Here is a 21,700-nt window from a genome sequence, read left to right as displayed (position 1 = left end):
TCAGACCAGACATAACTGCAATCACTTACTAACACTTTATCCAGTTGTGAGATGTTCTGTCCTTTGCCAATGACTGGCAAATCTCAAAGACTTCCATAGACCACTGTTGCTTCCTACCCTGCTTGCCTGTGCCAAGCTTGTCACCTACTGTACCCCTCTAGCCACAGCCCTTCTCCCCTCAAAACTGAACTTCCACTTGCAGTTGAACTGTGAAAGTGGGGTCTTCTTTGCTTTTTTGATTCCAGATAAGGAGCAAGATGCCCAGCTGGTCTACAGGATACAACAGGTGTCTCAACCTTCAAAGCAGACAGGATGATCAGACAAGAGTTACCACCTTAAGTATCTCTTTATTAGGCCCTGTGTTCATGTATTTTACAAATACAAACAGGTACTCAGAAAATACATCCAGTTTTGAAACATTTTATGACTGGGAATACTTCATTCTAAAAGGTGGGGGTGGTTCATTATTTGTCAGGGAGACAACTCCATCCTCTGGCTCAGTGACCAAACAGAAAACAGACGGTACTCTCTGAAGGCTGTTCTGCAGGCTCCCCTTTGAGAACTGCAGGAAGGCTGTGCAAAACTCATGTACAATGACTATGTGCACGTCATAATAAACAGGCTTGGCTTCTGGTACTTAGGAGACAGAGTTGAGCCATCTGATTGCAACCTGTTTATGTTCTATTGCCACTGCTCAGAACTTACTGAACACCATTCGGTGCTACTGGGCCTCTGCTGCAGACATGACAGTACAGACAAGCCACAATCTTCCTCAGGCTGCTACATGCCAGAGAGGACGAGACAAAAGTTTCTGTCTTGTGACAAAAACTGTATCAAATAAAATGTAGAAAAATAAAATAAAACATCTGGAAAACCCACAAGTTAGTTCTTGGCAGGAGCTGCAGGTTCTGGAGACTGAAGGAACTCATAAGGGTCATGGGTGACATCCGGTTGCTCCCCAACACTAAGGCGAGAAGGACTTCCTGTAAATTTGAAAGAACAGGGCATTTAAGCATACCAAACAGAACTGCAAAGCTCATGAAACCAACACCTGTGACTGATTTCTACAAGGACTAATGTCCTCCCTGGCACCAGAAGGAGGTGCATTCACACCCCAATCTGAATCAGGGATGTCTGCAACCTCCTTGGCCTCTACTTTGCTTGATACCCTGATCATGAGGTGATCATAAAAACTCTAGTTTTTCTTTGGGCAGCTGCAACCAGGCTTCCTTTGATGAGATCAGGATTCATCCTGTACACAGAATGCTTCAGGATGTATGTAAGGTCAAAAGAGAACAAATGGCAGTGGAGGCTAGGGAAAGTGGTTCCTGAAGGCAGTGGAGACTAGGCCAAGTAGTTCCTAAAGGCCTGACTCATTCCATGTAGTAGGCAGACTTGGTTATCTTGAGCTGAGGTTCCCTCAAATATCAGGGACTGGAAGACCACAGAGAAAAGGCAGACATTACTGAAGAAACTAGGATGAAAGAGGCAGTGTTTGGTTCAGTCACCAGACTAAATAAATAGCAAGGTGCTCTAGGAATGTTATGAGGTTGGCCAAGCAGAGATCTTAGGGTTGATGTGGGACTGTAATAGCTTTGCTGAGTCCCATGATAGGATGTGACCCATATGGGAAGAGGAGGCTCTGCTAAATATAAATGACTTATGTTAGCATGTAAATTTTAAAGTGCAAAAGCAATCAAGAGGAAATGAGAAAAAGGAAAAGCAAACAAAAGACTTTGTCTAGGTCACTCAACAGCAAAGAGGGTCAGATTTGTGATTTGTGTCAAACCAGAGTTCACAAGGAAAAGAACTAACAGAAAGTCAAATGTTCTGTCAGTGAACTGCTGGAAAGCTTTAAAGCAGAGCAACAGTTTACAGAAGACATAAGTGATAAAATTTCAAAGGAAAGGCTAAGCTTATAGTAGAGATGAGCAATTCTCTCCAGATCACATGCTTTGCTGGATGCATCTTGCCGTCAACAGCTCTGCGTAGCTGCTTGATTATGGACCCTGTCAGTATGAGAATGGTGCACATAGGTTCATATATTTGAATATGTGCTCCTCATTTAGTGGAACTGTTTGCAAAGGATTAAGAAGTATGGCACTGTTGGAGGAGGTATGTCACTGGGGGTTGAGGTTTCAAAAGCCCATGCCAGGCCCAGTGCCTCTGTCTTCCAGCCCTGCTGCTTATAGATAAAGATGTAGTGCTGTGACAGTCTACCACCACCAGACTCCCTACAATAATAACCCTCTAAACTTCCCTACTAGCCTCAGTAGGGAAGTAACTACAACTGTTGTGCTAAATGCATAGGAGATGCTTGCCAATCTGCTTTTGAGACACTGGTGTTTGAGCACATACAGCACCACTGCTACAATCTTAGTTCTTAAGAACAAAGGACTGCTGATGTGTCATGGTGGTCCCATGCTCAGTCATAGGTGGAGAAAAATAATCATATCGCTTACACCAAGGCTTAAGGAACATCATGGAAGATGAGAAAGGGGAACAACTTGCCTATGTTATAAGTAACTCCCATAAACTCACTGGGTCACTGAGCTATACTTGGGCAGAACTGTTGTCAATGCTGTCTGGGGAAACAGCACTGACTTACTCAGAAAACTTAAGTGTTTTTAAGGAGCTACAGAGCCAGCATCTGAGACCCAACACATGGCTGGATACTCAGAGTGTCAGTGGTGTGGCTCATCTCTCCTTAAACATGGAAACCCTTGTGAGGGATAATTAATGTTCTCCCAATAGAATATGAACACTATACTGGTTAATACAGTCAAGAAATAAAACATGGAATGGCAAAGGGCAGATGTTAACAAATCTATAATCACAACAAATATCCTGACCCCCAGGGATGCACAAGAGAGTGCCAAGGCTACCATCTTGGCCCTGTGGGCCTGATCCCCACTCAGTGCAGGCTGCCACTACTAAGCTGTGTGAGGCTCTTACCTGGAGGATGCTGCTCCCTCTCAGAGGCAGTGGACAGAGAGCTGAGGTTGGAAGATGGCCGGGAGCCTCCTCGCTCTGCTTGTGCTTCATGTAAGTCCTGCAGGAGCCTGGCTGTCTCATCCAAGTTCAAGTGGCTATCCTCATGGTCCAACTCCTTCTTCACTTTCCCTAGGTGACAAAAATGATGTAACTCAGGTAAACACAGCACAGACTAGAGACACAGCACAACTGTTCTGAAAGGTCACTGCTGATGGAGTTCACAGCAGAGGGACATAATGACAGTTCATGGTTGATAGTAGAGAAAGAAGCAGACCCAGTGTCTTTCACTCAAGCAGTGCTATGTTGAATCTCAGCCCCACAATCCACCAACACCACAGACAACAACTCTGTGAACAGGAAGTACGTCTCTGATACTGGGCTCCTGCCTTAAACAGAGAACATATATAGTGCACACAAATAAGTTCACTGAGCTGGATCTCCATCCAGCTTCCAAACAAGGAACTAGAGCCCAGTGTTGACTTATCTCAGCAAAGCACTACCATCAACTGTGAACAGAACACTGCCTAGCCAGAGGGCCTCTGGGTATTAAGAGTGACATCAAGAACCTTATAGAAGAAAAGGTGGAAAGGGTATAAGAGCCAGAGGATCACAGAGTTTGCTGGGAGACTGTCTCCTAATATCAGAAACTAGATTCAATCTCACCAACAAGGCTGCCTAAACACGAGCTGAACAAGGACAACGCCAATGGTCATGCCAACACAGAGAGGGAAAAGCCCACGAGGCCTCACCCCTACATAAAGAACTATAGGAAACTAAGGAAAACACCAACTGGTTGTTCAATGCCAAATGATCAGCCCTAAATACATACATGCATAGAAGTTAACATTACATGGACTGAACAGGTTACACTTGGGATTATATAGATACATGTACATACATATTTACTACATATAAAAGGTTAGCAAAGAGGCCATGAACTCAAAGGAGAATGGGGGAGGGGGCAGTAAATGAGAGGATTTAAAGAGAGGAAAGGGAAGGGAGAAACATTAATTATATTGTCTCAAAAATAAACAAAACAAACATTTTTTTTTTAAAAAAAAAGAAGTGTTTGTGGCCCATTCCCAGCAAGACCTGAGAATGGCCTATAAAGTCCAAAACATTCTGGCCTCAGAGTATAGGTGCCACAATTCAAAGAATCACCCAACTCAGCACCCAGGATATAAACTCTGACACCTATAAATGAACCTATAAAGCAGCAAGAGAACATGTCCCAAACCATGGGGTCAAAGGGTACAAATGACTGAGACAGAATTATCGCGCAGAGCACTGAAGAGTGCCTAGGGCTTATTCACTGTACTGCAGATCCCATATGCTGAGGGTACTGTTAGGCCTTAACCACAGCCCCAGGGTGTTTCTAGTTCTGACTAGTGGTGAGGTCTGAGTCCCCACAGGTTCTCCTTGGTTGTGTTATTTGCCAGGGCAGCCCATGAAACACAGATAAACCAAATGATGCTTTCTTATGACATCTCACATTATAGGGAGAGATGGAGTCCATGTGAGAAGCCACATACAATTGTACCAGGGATGCCTCACCGAGAGAGCTGAGCATGGACACATCCAGGGAGACATCAGGATACTGTTTCATTGACATGAAGTCCAGAACAGGGCCACCACTGTCTCCCAGTGGGTCCCCAACCTGCAGAAGAAAAAAACACCAACTAACAGACAGCACAAGTGTCAGCTAAAGCCAACTATGTAAGTCAACAGGATGTGCTAAAGTTGAGGCCACTTCTCAGTAAGTGACATGAATAAACACTGGTCTAGTGACTGCACCCCAAGGAACATAAGATCTAAGCTTATTAATGGACGAACAACTCCATGTCCAGAGACCTACTCAGGTCAACACACCTCTGGCAGCTTTCCTCTCTACTAGGAGGGAAAACTTTTGCTAACTTCTTAGGGAAATCATTAGCACTATGGGAATATGGGAGGTAGGCCACAAGGAAGCCAAGTAGACACAGAGAACTCAAAGGCCCATGACAACATTTTCGGAACAATACAGCAGATTCCAAAACCAAAGCTTTCTCTCTCAGAAAGGATGATACTATACTTCCCCAGGCCTTTGGAGTTCTTGCTGCCCACTTCTGGTCACATTACCATACTGAGGCCTTACAGCATTCCCTGTAATCTGAGACTGAACCCTGTGATTGATCACCTCAGGTATACAGGTCACTGCTGTCCAGTGGGAAAACATTACAGCACAAGCCTATAGTGCTGCCAACCATGTCCAGTCACACAGGGAAAGGGGTCTCCACCTCTGTGAGGACAGTGCCTAGCTGACTGCTTTGAACTTGTTTTTAAGCTTAAAAGATTACAGCCCTCTGTTCAGGTCACCACCATATGTAGATGAGGGAAGAGCAATGAAGTCCCTCATTAGAAATCCAGCCAGAACAGGCAGGAGGCCGTCCAGCCACTCACTACAATGGCTAATGACCACCACCACACAAACCCCAAAGCTGATCTTCTATTCATATAACTGGGAAACCCACCTTCATCTCATCTGCAGGTCTCATGGGGATGCTCCTCCTCTGAAATATAAGATAGGAAACATGTTTTTCCAATGTAATTTTATATTAGAGTAATTCATTCACATTACACTAATAGTGGTTTTTCATTGCCTAGGGTTTTGCTCATTAAAGCCTCACTACAGTGATGGTTGAAGCAGGTTTTTTTGTTTTGTTTTGTTTTTTAAGACTCTTTGCAGGTGGCAGTCAAGGTAGACCATGACTAGTCAACTTATCCTGTATCAGCCAAGTACTCAAATACCATGCTGGGGTTGGGGTGAAGGAGGACATGGGTAAGAAGATCTCCAAATTTACATCAGAGATAATGCTTAAAACAAACCAAAATGGGCAGCCTGAGAAAAACAGGCCTGGTTGTTTAGCCTGGAACATGACCAAGTACCTGAGATGGGATGTTGTATGATGGAGGCAGTAGTGACATCTACTCCATGGCTGAAGTGGGATAAACTACATGTACCTTCATCCTGTGCACTGGTAAGAGCATGACCTTAAAAACAGCCTACTTCTGTGCACATTCCTCAAAAAAGGGTCATTCAGAGTGTACTTCCACATCCATAAATTTGGTCCCAGTGTTTCTGAGATTCACTTATGCAATTATTTTCACCAACTTTTAATTAGAAACATGGCCTTTATTTTACCATCTGTTCCTTGCAGATGGTTCCTTTAGCATTATATCTTGAGTACTCAGTGTCATTTTTAACTGCTGCTGAGTACGTAAAATCATTCAACCCTAATGATAGAAATCACCCTTAGACAATTCAGAATTTACCAACAGCACAGTCTCACTACAGGGCCACAGGGAGCAATTTCTTGCCAATACCAGACAAAGTATGGGTAAAAATGATATATGCTGGACCAGCAAGATACCTCTTTGGGTAAAAGCACTTGCTGCTCAAGCCTGACAACTTGAGCTCAGCCCTGGAACCCACAGTGGGAGAACTGATTCTCAAAAGGTTTCCTCCTCCTTTTCATGTACACCAGGCATTGCATATCTATAAAGTAGTTAAAAAAAAAAAAAAAAAAAAAAAAAGCTTTAAATAAATAGCCTGGAAAGAAACACAAGTAAAAGGTGGCAAACAGAACAGGAGCCATGAAAGCCATGGACTAAAACAGTCTCAGAGCTAGTGTGGACAGATACTTTTGAACTCCACCTGGCCAGAACAGAGATGCCCTAGAAAACTTTGGCCATGAGAAGAGACCCAGTGATGGCACTCATTAGCATTATGGTCACGCAGCCTTGGAGTGATGGCTGTCCTAGACCAAAGATCACAAGTAACAATTTCCTGGCAAAATAAAGACCAATGCTCTTCAAATTAATACAACAAAATCTTTGGGACTTGAAAAATAGCTCAGTTGGTAAAGTACTTGCTCCACAAGCATGAGGACCTGAGTTGGATCCCTAGAACACCCACAGAAATGCTGGCTATGTGTACACTTGTAGTTCCAGCACTGGGGAGATGGAGAGATGGAGTCAGCCAGCCTAGCCCACCCAGCTAACTCCAGATCAGTGAGACCCTTACCTGAGGAACAATATCTGCAATTGACCTCTGGTGTCCATATGCACCACACACACACACACACACACACACACACACACACACACACACACACACACACGCACACACACACACAACCTACTTATCCTTGGACTGGAGTGTACTTCAGTGGTAGAACACTTACTTGTCTAGAATGTAAAAAGCCCTGTATTTGATCCCTAGTACTTGAATAATAATCCTACAATCACTGTCCAGCAAGAACACATTATACACGCCTAACTGATTTGAACACAAACACATTTTTGGCTTGTAAATATATATACTGTGGGTCTGAACTGACCTCAGGCCACAGTGTATCAGGCCTAGTGTCAATCCTGACAGACATCACAAACAGAAAGTAAAGACACAAAGAGCCACAGATATTTCTTTAGAAACAATTAATGTTAGTTTTTGTTAGGGTAGAAAGAAAAGCCCAACTAGACCTTGTCAAGAGAAAATAAGTTTCAAAGGTAAAGACATACAAGAGCTGAGAAGAGCTCAGCCTTCACATCTGTGATGTTAGGAAAACAGCACACTCTTCAGGAGGAATAATGATGTCGTCAGTGAAAGGAACATGGGCATCAATTAAAAAGACAGCTCTTAAAAGCAGAACTTTTAAAGCTCAATGAGCCAAGAACAGCCAGCAATGACCTCAAGAGTCAAGTCTCCCTGGACTCTAGTGGGCCGGATGGGCTCTCTGCACAGCAGCAGCCCCAAGCACAGAACCAGAGCCTGTGCCTAAAAGGGTTCATCAACTGCAAATCCCACCTGCTTCAGCTGGAAGATCATCCTTGAGTGATCGCCACCTGTGATTTGGTCCAGGAGGTCATCTACCATCTTCCTGCTGTAGCTTCCAGCATCCTTCACAAATTCCTGCAGGCTAGAAGGGAACTGTGTGATGGAAGGCACTGAAAAAGCATCATGTTCCAATTTCAAGACTTGCAATTTTCAAAGTGGTTCATGGCAAAAAATAAAATAAAAAAATTAATAAGATCTGTAGGAAAATTAAAGAAAAAACAAAAGGCAATAACACGAAGACAGGAGAGAAGATAGTGTCTGTATTAAACCAGACTGTCAAATCTTCAGCTTTCAGCACAGCGAGGCCTTGGTGTCGGAACTTGATTACTGTGGCTCCAGCTGAATAACAGTCACTAGGAAATACATCTCAAAACAACTGTGAAAAAGAACTTGTAAGTAGACTGTTTGCTAAACACACGTATGTTTATGCTACAGCCTGGATCACTGCCTTCTTCAAATTGTGCAAAACTGCAAGGTAGGTAGATGTAAAGCAGAGGTGTGGACAATGGCAAATAGTACTGGAGTTTGTGCTTGACACCATTTTACTGCCAGGGCTGTACTTCCCAGAGATCTCAGCAGGGCCAAGCTGCTCACCGAGGAACAGATCTCACATATGTGTGTGACCTGGCTTACCTCAGTGCACACTGCACACCAGTCTCATCTCCATAGGCAGAATACAGAAGCTCCATCTCATCTGACTTCAGGTCCCCAAACACAGAGTTGTTCTGCATTGAAAGTGCAGTGCTGGCACTGGAGAGGAATGTGACTAAACAGAAGGAAGCAGAGGCCAGGTCAGAGTCATGCTCAATGCACACCCAGCATGGCCACAGCCATTTTTCCTTCCCGGTGATCACAGCCTCAGCCCATGCCTGACTCTTCCTTTTTCCTTCCTGTTTTAGCACAAACACAGCAGCAGAAACCACCCATGGGTAACTGCAATACCCACTCAGCACCCCATTTCACACTGGATACACTCTTGTCCAGGGTTATAACAATAAACCAGGTTATGTCTACATGGCTCAATGTTTCTCAACCTCTACTGACATCCTCTATGGTGGCAGGAATGCCATGTCTTGCACTCTGCTACAGCATTCCTTCTCTCTCCTGTTGGGTAACAGATGCAATCACTGCACTGTAATCAATGCTTCCTGGAAACAGAACTGCTGAGCTGAGAACCAAACACAAACAACATCTGAAATGCAAAGTGTGAACACTATCAAGGGAGGGGTTGAGATGGGGGAAGATGTGGGTAGATCACACATCACAGAAGGTCCAAATGCAGGTTGGTCTTTGTCTTAGTTTGGGTTTCAATTTCTGTGATGAAACACCATGACCAAAACACAATTTGGAGGGAAAGGGTTTTTTTAATCTTTTTTTTTTTTTTTTTTTTTTTTTTTTTTTTTTTTTGGCTTACTTCCAGATCATAGGCCATTACAGGAGGAAGTCAGAACAAGAACTCATGCAGAGTAGGAACCTGGAGGCAGAGACCATGGAGGAATGCTGCTTATTGGCCTGCTTCACATGGTTTGCTCAGCTTGCATTTTACAGAACTCAGGATCACCAGCCCAGGGATGGCACCACCCATATAATCACTACTGAGCTGGGCCCTATCCAATGATCACTAACAATGACACACAAAACCAATCAGTACAGTCTCTAATACTCAGAGATGTAGAAAATATAATTCCAAAAGGAAAATGCTGTCTAGTGAGGCTGTACCAAGAGGAAATACCAGAAAAGGAGATGTTGTGCATGACTGAGGAGATAGGAAGCATGGTCAACGCTTATGGTGATCTTGAGCTGGTTCTCCAGAGTCACAGTAAAGGCTAGGGAAATAGGAAGCAACAAAGAAGAAAAGGAGCAATGACACAGAAAAAGTGACTCAGGACAGAATAGCTACAGACAAGCAGTAAAATGTCATCAAAGCACATCTAGGTTCAGACCAGGATGACTATTGTGCCTCCAAAAGGAAGGAAGTGGTATTTCTTTCAGCTCTACAAAGAAGCATCAGCTTGAATGTTCTTCAGTCCTAAAGTGCACACCTGTGCACATATAGATATGCACACACCAAAGCAAGCCTTCCCACACACATAGGCACTAAAACATATGATTGGCCAAAACAAACCCTATAAGCACACAAGCATGCATATTACCACATATGTACAACCACACACTCCAAACACGCTATAAGACCCATTATAAATGTACCTGCCCCTCGCTCAGACCATGCTGCCACTCACAACCACCCTGTCTAGGTCTCCCGGCTGCCAGGCAGCAGCATCACCGGGCAAATGGTTAAGATTAAGTCTGATGTAAGAGATGAAGCCCTCCATAAGAACCAGCAGAATCCTGAACTAAGGCTTCCTGTGGAGGGAGGGAATGGCAGCCTGTGAGAGGAAGCATGTGAGCACAGTCTGAACTCACCTTCAGTGGGGGAAAAGAATGCAAAGCAGGAACTCTCCAACAAGTATGACTTTAATCCACCTACTTTAATGGATCTAAACTTTGTTTGTCTTAAAAATCTGAATCCTGCAGATTTGATGCACCAGGGTAGGGAGATGGGGGGGGGGGGAGTAACAACCTCTCAGAGGGAAGGGGAGGGAGGAAGAGGAGGGCCTCTGTAATGGGGGGACCAGGAGGGGGACAGTATTTGGAACATTAATTAACTAACTAAACTCATGAAGAAAATCATGGAGGAGGAACAGGCAATTTTACATCTCCACTACCAGCCAAGCCACCCTTAGTTTGAGAGCTCCCATCAGTCACTGCACTTACCTTTATTTCTTCTTTCATCTTTGAAACCCAATGTTGTAAAACCTGGGAGCAACTTGCTAGACAGTGAACTCAGGTCCACAGGGTGTGTCTCCTCCTCTGTAGAAGATACAGGAAAGCGGAAACCATCAGTAGGACTTGACTGAAGTAATGAGCAACTTCTCTATAGCTCCTCAGACATGGAGGGGTGGAGCATTTATGCTACAATGTACACACATACACATAATATCATGTCTGGGGCTATCATGCCAGCAATACCTTCACCTTTGCAAACTGCTCACTCAGCACTGCATGCTAAGGTTAACACTTGTTGGGCATCCTCATCCTCCATATGCTCATCTGGCTACACAACTGCTGACTGGTTTTCACACGCACATCATTTCTCTACTCCTGACAGGAACCTCACTTTCTACACTGAATTTCTAGCCTAGATGGGCAAGTGCACTTAGGTTCTCCTGAAGACCACAGAAATCTGTTTCCACTAACAGTTAAAATTGGAGTGTCCATCCTGTACACACTAGAAAAGATGAAACAACTCTGATGACAGAGGGAGCTGTACAAGAATTATTAGAAGCTGAAGAGCTGAGGGAGATGCCCACCTGTGTGGGAGAGACTCAGGTAAAGCAGGAAGAGACACCCACCATGTCCCACCCTCTCCAAGTGTGTCTGTAGGCATGCTGCAATCCCAGGGAGTCATTAGCAGGCACAGCTGCTACTTTCTCAAGATGCTCCAAAACATGAAATACCCTTCATGCTGCTGCACTGATGGTATTCATGTTTCCAACTAAGACACGCCCTGACATGATCATCCAGTCTTCCTCTCAGAATATTTCTGAGCTTCAAGTGTTCAGGTCAGCATATGGCCCATGAGGAAGGAGTGCTGGCAGAACCCAAGAGACAAAACCTTCCTTCATTATCAATGACATTCAGCCCTTAAGAATTTATCACCAAGCTGAGAAACCCAATAAAGGCCTGATGACATCCTAGCTCCTTGTGTAACACAGGCTCCACTGTGCACATGGAAGCCAGGCAACTGTTCTGTAGCTCATTACCAGTAGTGGTGACACGTAAATGCATGATACCTATTCTGCACCTCAGAGCATGTGCACAATTCAGAGGACAACATACAGGAATTGAGGCCTGCAGAGTGTACCCACCATCAGCATCGGGCTCAGTTGCATTCACCACACTGTAAAGCAGACTTCCATCTCCAAGCTTCTTCAGGTACCCCATCTGCAAGGAAGTAGCACCCAAGTGTCATCCCGCAGTAGTAACATCTACTAGTGACACGTGACATGCTAATCACATCTCAACCAATTTCTCCATGAGAAAGTACCAGAGATTCCCTCTCATATGCCCAGTCACATGCTTGTGACTGAGGCCAGTTGCTCTTGATTAAATATATCTGATTATGACTGAGGATACCTACATGTATTACATGGTCAAAGCACTGCTGAAGCACATGACCCCTTCCAAAGAGCTTCTGAAATAAAAGCTGTGACCCAGAAGCAAATATTTAAAACCATCCATAGGCCAGAACAAAATGAGATGAAGAATGCCAGCTGGGTGGAATCGTCACACCACTCTACAGTGGTCAGGAACATGATTCCACTAAAAACCTACCACAAAAGGCCTAAGCACTTCCAGTCACCTGCAGTCTTATGCAAGGACAGTATGCCAGGGTGTGGAAGGTGTGCATGTGCAGATGAGGTGTTTGGAAAATTGGCCAAATGCAGGAAGAGTGAGCTCTTGTGATTGTGGATGCCCTTGGGCGAATGTCAGAGAGCAGCATGACAGGTAGGGCAGAGGCAGGAGAGGTGGCAGATCCTGGAGAGAGGGCAGCAACAATACACCCAGGGCACTAGGGCCAGGCTTCTCAGTGCACTGCTATACACTGAAAAAAAGCTGTAAAGTAGCCTGAGATATTAGAGGGAACAGGAAGTTTCACCAGGCAGCAAAGATTTCAGTATACACAGACACAGTTATCAATATAATTACACTGTGTATATATAAAGATACATTTCCTGCCTCTGACAATGTTTTACCCACCACATGCATACCTGCCATGATTAGTTTTGTGTCAACTTGACACAAGCTATTGTTAACTGAAATAAGGGAACCTCAATTGAAAACAACAACTCTGTAAAATCCAGCTATAGCCAGAAGGTGGTAGCACAGGCCTTTAGACCCAGCTATAGGGACTAAAGGGAGACAGAGGCAGGCTGAGCTCCAAGAGTTCGAGGCTAGCCCGGTCAACAGACCTAGTTACAGAATAGCCAAGGCTACACACAGAAATCCTGCCTCCAAAAAGCCAAACCAAACCAAAAAGATCCAGCTATAAGGCATTTTCTTACAGCGTCACTGTGGGAGGACTCAGCCCATGGTAGCTGGGGCTTTATCTAAGTTTTTATAAGAAACCAGACTGAACAAGCCATGGGGAGTGTGTTGGTTTTTAAAAGCTTGGCCCAGGAAGGTGTGGCCTTATTGGAGTAGATGTGACCTTGTAGGTGTGTCACTGTAGGCTTTAAGACCCTCATCCTAGCTGTCTGGAAGCCAGTCTTCTCCTAGCAAAATTCGGATAAGGATGTAGAACTCTCAGCTCCTGCTGCACAATGAATGACTGGACACTGCCATGCTCCTGCCTTGATGATAATGGACTGAACCTCTGAACCTGAAAGCCAGCCCCAATTAATGTTGTCCTTGTAAGAGTTGCCTTGGTCATGGTGTCCATTCACAGCATTAAAACCCTAACCAAAAGCACCCCTCTATTGCCTCTGCATCAGGTCTATCCTGTTTTGAGTTCCTGCCCTGACTTCCTTTGAAGATGAACAGTGATAAGGAAGTACAAGCCAAATAAATCCTTTCCTCCCCAACTCGCTTTATGATCATGGTGTTTCATTACAGCAACAGAAACCCTAACTAAGACAATATCCTTTTCTAAATAAGGTTTATCACTCAAGGAACCAGGCTCTCCAGAGAAACAGCTGATTGCAGGGGTGGAACACAGCAGGAGCATAGGACAATGCTGCCTGCCCACAGAACTGCCTGCAAGCCATACAGCCGATGCTGAGCTTTCTAATGGGCATATTTACAGAAGCAAACAGGCAAAACTAACTTTAAGGTATTTATGGATTTCTGTTTAACCCTGGACTTTTGCAATGCTAAAAAGTGAACATGTAGCCTTACATGGGTTAGGCAAGAGCTGTACTACAGAGTCATACCTTTAACTAGCTTAAGGTATTTCCTGTAATTGGAAGGTCCAAAATGTTGTCATTGCAATTTTTAGTATTCTGAATGAAATGCACATTTTGAAGACTTGATATGACAAGGAATGTAAAATCCTAATTACTGTTACGATGGACCTCACACTGAAATAGTAAGATTTAGATTATATCAGGTTTAGTGGAGGCTCAACTTAACATGCACCAGACCAACCTGTACTAGAAAAGGTGCCCTAAGAGTGGGTAACACCCTGCTCTACAGCGAAGCAGGAAATAGATGGGTGAATCCCTCTGCCATGGCTGAGATTGTAGACAGCTGCATTAAGACATGCAGCAATAAACCATAAATGTCTCACAAAAAGGAGAGAGCCACAGATCAACAAAGAGGTGGAATGCTTACATCACCCCTGTGAACACTTACTATGAAGTAGGCTTTACTGGTAGGAAATCCTGGCTATCAGGGCCTTTTAAAGCAATAGGATCATTGTGTCAGAAGTGGCCCCGGCCCAAGCTGGATAAGGTGGGGACATACCATATTCCAAGTTCATGGTTGTCCTGCCAGCATAGTGATCTCAGACCCTTCTGAGGAAATAAGACCAAGACAACCAAAGAGCTGATCTGACTCTGGCCTTGAACCCCTGGGACCCAAGGTTCTCTGGCCAGACCCTAATTAATACACTTGATGGTGGTACCTGGTGCAAAGACTTGAGTGTCTGAGGCCAAGTGGTATGGCCCTCAGGGGAGGGTCACAGATACTACCTTGCCACCTGGGAGAAACCGGTTAATCCTGTCCCGAGCCTCATCAGCTGCGTGCTCTACCAGGGCTAGCACATGCTCCTCTGCTGTGCTGTCTGTCAGGCTGCAGGCATTCCCTTCAGGCTCAAACATGCAGCTGTAAGGCATGAAAACCAAGTGTCATCACAGGTCCCAGCTTTTATGAACAGTCCCATTACAGAGCGAGCACTGGGTGGAGTTTAATCCTTCCACTTCTTATAGCATTTCTACATGTGCTAATCATGACAAAACCTTAAGTCTTCTTACAAACAGAAAAGGTGGCAGAAACTGCATAGGTATGAAAGGAAACGTGACACAGTCCCCTCTGTGCAGAGTGTCACATTTGGGGTGAACTTCAGAAGCCCTGGGCTTCCCATGGAGGAATAGTTCAGATTCAAAGTGATAAGTGCAGGCACTGTGGGAGTAGCCTATCCCCTGTAGATCATAGAATCAGGCACACAGGCTCCTCTCTGCCCTGGCATAAGAGATGTTGCAACCAGGGGATGGCCCGATAACAGCTACAGTTGCTCCCTGAAAGTCCAGCACAGGATGAAGGTGTCCCTCATCAGAGCTGCACAGCAATGGCACTGACAGGTGCACATGATCTGTAGTACTTGACGGACTCTCAAGTCTGAGAATTCAGAAAACAACTATCCACTCTATCTAAAAGCAGTGGAACCCACAGATGGGGGCAGAATTTTAGGGACAAGGCTACTAGCTAGAAACTATGGAAATCTGAGGCAACTTGTAGGGCCTGAAGGGACCTAAGGGAACAGATGTCCAGGTGTCCCTAGAAAGGACAATGGGCAGTGCACCAGAAAGAGCTGTCTGCTGAGGGAACCTGCCTTAGGAAAAGGCAGCTTTCTCTCAACCTCATATGATCCCAGGCCACAGGTTGGTCACCAACCCAAAGAGAGGGACACACAACAAATATAGCTAAGACTTCCCATCCATCACTTATATGGTATTCGTCATTTCATTCTGAGCCACTCAGATGAGTCACCCAATGAGTTCAAACCACAGTCAGAGCAGCCACGTGCTGGATAGTGATAGGAAAGAAACCACTTGGTGCTCCAACTTCCTGTGACTGCTTAAATGCTCCTTGGGGTCTGCTACTAAAGGGGTAACATCAATTCTATCTCAGTACTCAGCATCCGTGAGACAAAGGGGCACTTTGTGACCCTCTGGTGTGGAATATAGATAAAGTTCTCTGAAGGTCCCTTAAATTAGCTGTGGCCTGATGGACAGGAACATCAGGGAGCTATGCTCAACCCCAGGCTATCCATCTCCCTTTAGCACTACATAAATCAGCTTACAGTCACCATTTCACAAGTGCTGGTGACTAGAGTGGACTTACTGCAACTGTGTTCTGCACAGGTACAGGCATTAACAGGTGGTATGTATGGAAGGCACATACTAAAAAGATGAATATTAGCAAGCAGACATATTTTACACAGTAACAAGCTAGCAAGATGCACTGCAGGGATAACTTCATGGGCCTGTGGCTCCCAGGGCAAGTGGCTGGCACATACGAGGGTGGTCTAGGTCCTCTTGCATCTCACATTTATCAACAGCATGAGGTGTTGTGATAGTAGCATGAGAGCATGTGATGAGTGGCTATCTTACCCCACAGAACTGCCCTGCAGGATCCAGAGTCTGCAAACATACACAGGTGATAGGCTATTATCACCTTTGTGATACAATCACTTCACTCTTAGGGCAAGCAGAACAGGGTGGCCACTTCCCTCTCCAGTTCCAGTGCCAGGAAGGCATCCAGTTCAAGGCCCCTGGGCTATACCAAGGGGCTTCGTGGAATCTAAGAATCCTTAGAGACCATGCTCCTCCATCCAGGCTGAGATGCTCCACAGGTTCCCTTTGCCCTTGCTTGGGCAAAGCATTGCAGTCCTGCTTGTAGCCAGCAGCTCCACAAGCAATCACCTGCCTCAGAGCCTTACCTGATAACTTCTCTACTCGGCTTTTTGGATTTCTTGGTAGTTTCTACTTGCACTGGGACAACCTCAGGTACAGGTTCCTCAACTGCTGGGTCTTCACTGCCCAAGAGAGCTGCCTGCTGAGAGAAATCCATGTCCTGCATAAACGACATGCTGCGCTTCAAAGCTAACAGCCGCTCCTAGAATCAGAAAGGACAGAGCAGCAGGACTTTACCTCTCCCTCAGCCACGGAGCCGTGACGATGGGATGGCATGGGATGGCCACGGCCTCACCTGGCCTAATCGCCACCTTCCCAGACGCTGCAGCGGGAATGGTTGCGAGGGCTCAGCATTCAAGGTATGGCCCAGAGATGGTGGTGAGGGAATGGTGGAGCCCAGCAAGAATCCCTTGCCAATATGTGGCTCATATAGCCTGGCTTACAGTATAGATCTAGGAAGCTACTTGGAATGGCCAAAGGATAAGCTTATAGTGCCAAGGGTCAGTGAGGCTGCCCCACAAAGCAAAAACCACAAGGATGGCTGTGATCCAGCAAGACTGAACATAAATCAGAATTTTTCATCAGCCCCATATCACGGCACCTCTAAGCTGTGTGAAGACAGGGGCAGTGCCTGGGCAGTCTAGAGCAGGGGTCGGCACCTGGGTGTGACGGATGGATGAAGCGTGTCATTCATTGTGAGCCTGTTAGGCACAGAGAGTTAGAAGACTTCGGCTCAGTGCCATTGCTCTAGTGGGTTTCTTACTTTGCTCATCATCTTAAAGCCCGCGTGCAGGATCTTCTTGGCTAATTTGTAGTACACGGTGTCTGGTCTATTGTACGTCATCGCATTATCACACATTAATTTGAAATCTGCCTAAGAAAAAGAAACAAGTAATTTGCCACATAATTAATAGCAAAGTTCTCCATTCTTGTCAAATGATGCCAAAGAGAAGGAATGAAATTCAGCAAAAAACATACTTGAGAAGATTGATTTTTTTTTAATGACTCAAGAGAGATTTTCAATAATACTCCATGGGTTTTTATATGCATGAGGAATTTTCCAGTAAAAAGCTGATCAAAGTCTCCAATTTCCTTGGTATATTAACATGTAGATTTTGAGAGAGATTGTACAAATATTCTAAGATCCCTTGTCTCCTCAGTCTTTCTTCCTATCTTGTAGGAACATGGACATAACCATCTTACATGAAAAACAGAAAATCAAACTTTTCCAACACTAAGGACAAAAATGTGATGTTTCTTCCCAAACACTGTTCTATCATCACGCACTCACTTTTCCTGCCTGCCAAGCTATGAAGTAATTTGTAACTCACAGAGCCCAAGTCAAGAAGCAAAGGACTAAAAGCAAAGCAACCAAGAGACGCAAAAGTTCTAAAAGTCACAAATATGAAAGTACTTTAGTACAGGAAAAACTAAGAATTAGGGGAAAACATGCTTCTAAAAACACCCACTTTCAAACTAAGTCAAATCGGACACATTGCTGTCCACAGAAACAAGTCCTGTCTATGCCAGGACAGAGACATCAACAGAAGAAAGGAACACCTTCATAGCAGCACAGGGCATCCAATCCAGCTTCCAGTTCTCTGCTGACAAGCACCTGTTTCCCTTGACACCAGCAAATAGTCACCTACCCAGAATAATCCTCTGTAAACACTTGCAACAAAAAACTACCCGAGAGGGCTAAAGACACAGCTTGGCAGTTAGGAACTTCTTGTTGCTCTTGCAGAGGACTCAGGTTTGGTTCCACAGCACTGACATAGTGGCTCACAATTATATATAACACAGTTCAAGAAGAGCCAGTGTCTTCTTCTGACCTTCAAAGGCACCACACATACATGTGGTACACATACACACATGCAGGCAAAACAAAATAAACACATCTGTAAAAGTGATTTAAAAAATCAAGTAAAAATGGCTTGAGATACAGTGTTCAGTATGTGAGAGGGCACAAGCACACCCACATGCATGACTATGCACACACACTCGCCCCCACACATAGCTTTACAAACATTATTTCGGAAAGTAAAACTCATTTACCTTAAATTCTGTGACTGATTTATATTCATTAGCTACAATCTTGTCTTTCATCGTGCCAAAGTCCATCGGATGTTTTATTATCATTGAATACCCAGGAGCAATTGCATCCGTAACAGGAAAAGCAAAAAACCCATGAGGATCTTTTCTGAAAACAAAAATAGCTTTGAAGTAAAAGAAACTCTAAAGCCTAAATTTCTAAGTGACGTAAAAAGTTTTACAATCCAAAGATTTATATAAGTGGCTAAATTTTAAATGTGCCTCTTAAAACTTCAGTGAAGAAACATGTATATTTTACATACAATGAAAATGACATTATCCCAGCTCTGCCCATGACAGGCAGTCCTCTGGAGGCAGCACTGACTTCAGATGGGAGAGAAGAGGAGGAATGTAGCACACAAGTTCCCCGTCCCTAAAGACCTGCACCCAAGCTGCCCACACCCTGCTAGATGACAGGTGGACACGGGGTTACCTCTGTAGCTGGCGGAGGAAGTGCTCCAGAAGCCTCTGGATGGGGGTGCTCTCATTCTCGGCTGAGTTTATAAACAGAAAGCAAGGGAATAAAAATCAAACAGCAAGACTTCATTTCCTTCATTAGAAAGCTCCATATTCATCTGCATGTGGAACTTCCCAGCATTTGAAGCCCAAACAAGAATTGAGAACTTGGGCACAGCTCCCATCACAGGCAGGTTGGAAAAGGGATACATGGCATATCTCAAAACCTATCATGCTTTTCCAGCTCAGGGATGGTCAAATCTACAGTCAAAGGATGACATTCTAAAGAGAAAAATCACCACCCAGTCTGAGGAGAAATGAATGTTTCTTTTGTAAGCCATCACAGTCGCGTGATAACTGATTCTAGCATTAGCTTTCCTGATAATCTAAGTTCCAAAACTCAGACACCCCAGTCTCTCTCCATGTGGGAAGAGACATTCTTGCCTAAACACAGAATCCCTGGAGTCCTATACAAGAAGGCTGGGAGCCAGGAAATCCAAGAGCCAAGACTGAGATTCCAGTTGAAATGTTATCCCTGGCAGGAGCTGCCCAGATCAGAAACTTACCAAAGACCTCTAGCTTCCAACAAGCGATCTTAAGGTCACTTTAAGTAACTCAGATCTACCATGAGAGCCTGTGTTGGGGTCTCTTCTTCCCAAGGGAGAGTACCCATGTTTCCATGATATATGTGTTTCTTATGTGAGGAATATAGGGACACTAACCTGATGGTGTGCTGTTTGAAATAGTAAAGCAGATAAAAAAAAAAAAAAAAAAGATAAACTTTAACCAGATTAAAAATACTGTAGATGAACTGGGCAGTAGTGGCACACTACTTTAATCCCACACTCAGGAGGCAGAGGCAGGTAGATTTCTGAGTTCAAGGACAGACAGGGCAACACAAAGAAGCCCTGTTTCAAGAAAATAAAAACAACAAAAAAAAAAAAAAAAAAAAAAAAACCAGCCAAATAAAAATACAGTATGCAGGACTCGTATGGTTGGTCTCTGGCACCCATGTGTCTGTTTTACCAGTCTTCAAGAGAATTTACCCATTTTTAACTTGCAAAATATCCCCAACAACTAGATGACCATACTATAGACAAGGTAGGAAACTCAGTGCAGGGACAGGGTCTTGCCTGGCTGTGTTCGGCAGGCTCTCACTGGTCGGTCTGGGGGTGGCTCCACCTCTACCTTCTTCCCAGGGTCAAAGGCATCAGCCTCCCCCTCTGAGTCACAGTGCTCCTTCTCCCGCTTCCGTTTCTTCTCTTCCTGTAAGTATCAAAGAACAGAGGGCACAGAACATCCAGAACTCTTTTAGGTTGGTATTGCAGGCCCTGCAACCTCTCCTGCCTTCCCCAGACTGGGAAGAATATCCATTCCTGAAACTTGGCAAGCATCGCCTGAAGATGCCCTCAAAGCCCAAGACTTCAGCATTGACCCAAGTATGACCAGACATGATTAGGGCCCCATCTTAGGCCACTGAACCTTTACCTTCCGCTTCCTCCTTTCCTCCTCATCAAGGTGCTTTTCTTTCTCAGACTTTTTCTTCTTTTTCTTCTTCTTTTCTCTGTGTCTCTCCCGCTCATGGTCTGACCGGTCATCATAGTAGCTGGAGTCGTGGCCAGATCCTGAGAGCTCTGTCACTTCACTTCCTCCCACCTTAAGCACCAGCTTCAGAGGCTTCTCCAGTGGTGTGTCTGTATAATCTGCACACAGACCATAGGTCAAACTTGCAAAATGCTGAGTGGAAAGACTGCACCCCTGTGGGTGAATCTAGATGGCAGGGAATTGTCAAAACCATTGGGAAAGATGTTATCTCAAACTGACAGAATTGTGTTCAGTCCTCTCTTTCAAACCACAAAATCACCACTGAGGATATTCTGAGGGTCCTTCCTACCAGAAGCAAGTACAACAACCCGACCTGAAACCCAAGACACCAATTCTTTCACGGAAGCCCTCTTTTTGCTGTGGGTCTTCCTGGTGCCAGACAGGTGGTACATAGTGGCTACAGAACCCAAAAAGCCTTTGGCCAGATCCCAGGAGATGTCCTTTCTCAGGCCAAACACCGCCCCCTCCTACGACTGTCCAGGACCTGGCGGTAAGCCCCTCCTTCTCAGGGGACCCCGCCCGCCTCAGGCACCTCCTACACCATCCCGCCCAGCGTAGACCACGCCCTTCCCCTGGAACGCCTTCTCCCGCCAGTACCGGCAACCTAGATCCTGCCCGTGGGCTCCGCACCTTCGTACGATGAGCGCCATTCCGCCTTGTGCTTCTTGTGCTTCTTGCCCATGGCTGAGGTAGCACGGGATCCGGTGAGAAGTGGCTGTCTGTAGCCCGACCTGCGCCAGTCGGAAGTGGCTCCTTCGCCACCGCCGAGTGCTTCCGGGTCAGGGTGGGGCGGTGCGCAGCGCGCGGCAGATTCGAAGCTCTGCGGGGCGGGGCAGGGTACTTTGCGAGGCTCTGTGCGGCTCGAGCGGCGGAAGTGGATTTGGCCGGCACTTAGTCTAGGTAGATTCTCCTACAGCTGAGAAGGGTGTCCCACGGGCCGCGGGCAGGTGACCGCGACCTCACTCCGGACGCATTCCTTCTG

The 21,700-nt window shown here is 45.2% G+C and overlaps 1 protein-coding gene across 3 annotated transcripts; it reads right to left on the bottom strand.

Moving 5' to 3' along the window:
* Positions 1-366: 366 nt before the first annotated feature.
* Positions 367-21,479, bottom strand: BRD9 (bromodomain containing 9). Of its 3 annotated transcripts, none has more exons than XM_080933627.1 (16): positions 21,349-21,479; positions 20,602-20,816; positions 20,247-20,379; positions 19,091-19,151; positions 18,622-18,766; positions 17,330-17,440; positions 16,593-16,768; positions 14,623-14,755; positions 11,800-11,875; positions 10,646-10,741; positions 8,504-8,636; positions 7,841-7,952; positions 5,505-5,543; positions 4,549-4,651; positions 2,956-3,123; positions 367-983 (listed from the first exon to the last, which is right to left on the bottom strand). In XM_080933627.1, exons 1-16 carry the CDS (start codon positions 21,398-21,400, stop codon positions 883-885), a joined length of 1,854 nt encoding a protein of 617 aa, XP_080789753.1. In that variant the 5' UTR covers positions 21,401-21,479; the 3' UTR covers positions 367-882. The 3 variants fall into 3 exon arrangements, with proteins under 3 accessions (XP_080789753.1, XP_080789754.1, XP_080789755.1); XM_080933628.1 differs by having other exon boundaries at positions 368-983; positions 16,593-16,708; XM_080933629.1 differs by having other exon boundaries at positions 368-983; positions 16,593-16,705.
* Between the last annotated feature and the right edge of the window lie 221 nt (positions 21,480-21,700).

This window comes from Micromys minutus (assembly GCF_963924665.1).
Source record: "Micromys minutus genome assembly, chromosome: 20".
Taxonomy (NCBI): domain Eukaryota; kingdom Metazoa; phylum Chordata; class Mammalia; order Rodentia; family Muridae; genus Micromys; species Micromys minutus.
This window is presented reverse-complemented; position numbering and strand designations above follow the sequence as displayed.